General features: G+C 58.1%; 1 protein-coding gene across 1 annotated transcript; it reads left to right on the top strand.

Moving 5' to 3' along the window:
- Positions 1 to 641: 641 nt before the first annotated feature.
- Positions 642 to 1,781, top strand: TPBG (trophoblast glycoprotein; the record flags this gene model as incomplete). The annotated part of the gene is made up of 1 exon (XM_079550364.1): positions 642 to 1,781. One exon carries the CDS (start codon positions 642 to 644, stop codon positions 1,779 to 1,781), a length of 1,140 nt encoding a protein of 379 aa, XP_079406490.1.
- Between the last annotated feature and the right edge of the window lie 1,305 nt (positions 1,782 to 3,086).

Below are 3,086 nucleotides of genomic sequence, written 5' to 3'. Positions count from 1 at the left end.
GGCAAGGTAAGCCTCCGGCCGCACCAACACAGCCGGGGGGAGCAGGGCCGCGCAGCGCCGGGCGAGACCAGCCCTCCCGCCGAGCTCCCGGGCACGGCCGTCCCGTGACGGCAGCGGCACCGGGACGCGGGCACAGAGGGCGGGACGCGGGCGGCGGCGGCGGGGCGGACGGCGGCGGTCTCGGCTCCCCCTGGGCGTGGCGGCGGTTGGTTTCTCCTGGCAGCGGAGGCAGGGCCAGGAGCGGGGAGGTGGGCGCGGAGTTAGCGGCGGCGGCGCGGAGTTGGCTCCGGGCGCGGGGCGGGAGCGGCGGCTGGAGGTGAGCGGCGGAGCTGCGGGACGGGGCCGCGGGACGGCTCCTCGGGCGGCACTCCGCGGAGCAGAGCGGGCAGCCCGGGACGGGAGGCGGCGGCGGGCGGCTCGCGCCTTTCGCTCCTCTTTGTGCTCCGCGCGCCGCGACCGGGGAGGAACTCAGTCTCGGGGCCACGTGTGGCGGGCGGGGGGCGAGGCGCGGAGCCGCGCTGCCCTCTCGCTTTGCCCCCGTGCCGCGGCTCTCTCTGCGGGAAGCGGAGCGCGGCCGCGTGCGCTCGCCGGGGAAAGTTTGGTCCCGGGCCGAAGCGCCGCCTGCCCGCGGGGCGGGCGCGATGCCGGGGCGCGAGGCCGAGCGGCGCGGCGCGCTGTGCCTGGGGCTGCTGTTGCACGCCCTTCTGGGCTGCGGCTCGGCGCAGCCGCCCGCCGCCTGCCCGGCCCCCTGCGAGTGTTCGGAGGCGGCCAAGACGGTGAAGTGCGTGAACAAGAACCTGACGGAGGTGCCGCCCGACCTGCCGCCCTACGTGCGCAACCTCTTCATCACCGGCAACCGCCTGGACCGCCTGCCCGCCGGCGCACTGTCCGCCCCGCGCCTGACCGAGCTGGGAAGCCTCAACCTCAGCGGCAACCACCTGCGGGCCGTGGAGGCCGGCGCCCTGGCCGCCCTGCCCGCCCTGCGGCAGCTGGACCTCGGCGGCAACCCGCTGGCGGAGCTCAGCCCTCTGGCCTTCGGGCAGGCCGGCCCGCTGGAGGAGCTGGCCCTGCGCGGGGCCCTGCGGAAGCAGGACGCTCTCCTTGGCCTGGCTGCCCTGCTGCAGGCTGGGGCCCTCCGCAACCTCAGTCGCCTGGAGCTGGCCGACAACGGGCTGCTGTTGCTGCCCGCCGGCATGCTGGGCGCACTGCCTGCTCTGCGGCACCTAGACCTCAGCAACAACTCGCTGGTGGGGCTGCGGAACGTCTCCTTCCAGGGGCTGGTTCATCTGCAGAGCCTCAACCTCAGCGACAACTCGCTGGGAGTGCTGCGGAATGGCACCCTGGCCCAGTGGCGTGGGCTGCCCGCCCTGCGGCGCATCAGCCTCAGCCGCAACACCTGGGTGTGCGACTGTGCCATCGAGGACATGGTGGCCTGGCTGAAGGAGAGCGACCAGGTGGAGGGCAAGGAGGCCCTGAGATGCGCCTTCCCTGAGAAGATGGCGGGCAGAGCCCTGCTGAAGCTCAACGCGTCAGAGCTCAACTGCTCCACACCCGTGGACGTGCCCTCTCAGCTACAGACTTCCTACGTCTTCTTAGGGATAGTCTTGGCTCTCATCGGGGCAATTTTCCTCCTGGTTTTGTACTTGAACCGAAAAGGGATCAAAAAGTGGATGCACAACATCAGAGATGCCTGCAGGGATCACATGGAGGGATATCACTACAGGTATGAGATCAACGCCGACCCCAGGTTAACAAACCTCAGCTCCAACTCGGACGTCTGACAGCGCTGCGGCAGTGGCCGTGCACCATAGCTATGCATGACATATAGACTGATGCTTTGCCCTCGTGCTCGCTTCCCTTTCCGCAGAGAAATCTCGGACATGCTCACAGCATGAAGGGAATATGCCTCTGTGCGTTGCTCATTGCCATCCTCCCTTTGTTCCGAGACGCCGGGCAGCTGCGCATGGTGTTGCACTGCACGCAAGAAACAAGCTGCTACTTCTCCTCTTCCTTACCAGTTCTCATGGTGGGAAATTTTTTCAAGATCTCAAAAGAGAAAAGGATACTGTGCTACAAAGCCACCGGAGTTTATAACAGATACATACACCCCCCCACACACACACACAATTATCATTCAACAAAACCTGCCTCAACGTTTTTTTGAGAAAAACGTTAAATCCTCTGTGCCAGTTTTAAATCTTGTATATCTGAATCCTGATGATAATGTTTCCATTTCATAGACTTAACTTTGGATTTAGAAAAACAAAAAAAACTCCTTTTAACAAGTCCTCTGTTACAAAGAAGGAAATCAAACAGTGAGCACGCACAAATACTTCTTAGTTTAACGTGTTAGGACACTTACAGTCTCAGTGAATCACTTACTATTTTGTACTGTAATTTTTGATTGCAGTTTACCTGAAAATGGATTTTTTTCTATACATAAACTGCATCTAAACTCCATTTGAACTGTTCAATTCAATAAACAGTCTTGCAAGAACTTGTGTGGAAGTTTCCTGTTTAATGAGAAATGAATGGACATCTAAGAATGTTAATAACTTTGTGGGCTCTGGAGTAATAGCCCTCGGCAGTACTCCGAATAAAATCTTATACGTGTGTAGCTTCGAGATATAAATGTTGATAATGGTTCTGTGATGTACACTTTAAGAATTACACTGATTACGACGAGAGTGGTTCCACTTGGCACAAAAGCCCTGATCTGCTCTCTTGAGACAACTGCAAAACGTCAGGACGGATGCGAGGGTCTGTCTAGCTGGGAAGGTAGAAGCTGAATTTGCATTAGGTTTTCTCTACCATATTGAAAAACATTCAGATTAAACTGTGGAGTTGGTAAGCTAAAGAAAATTGTACCTGAATGGAATTGTTGTTTTATAAAAGACATACTTGCAGATTCTGATTGAAATTGGATGCAGCTCAGTCGGTGAGCTTCAGACTTGTAAATCAGTGCAGCACTTGGTAAATTAAGTGCTTACTGTTTCATTTAAAACTCTCAATGCAATCCTTTAGTGATTACATTGAGTAACTTGATGGAGCTTACGTTTATCTTTAAACTTCTAGCAAGTACATTC

Source organism: Tetrao urogallus, assembly GCF_951394365.1.
Source record: "Tetrao urogallus genome assembly, chromosome: 2".
Classification (NCBI taxonomy): Eukaryota; Metazoa; Chordata; class Aves; order Galliformes; family Phasianidae; genus Tetrao; species Tetrao urogallus.
This window is presented reverse-complemented; position numbering and strand designations above follow the sequence as displayed.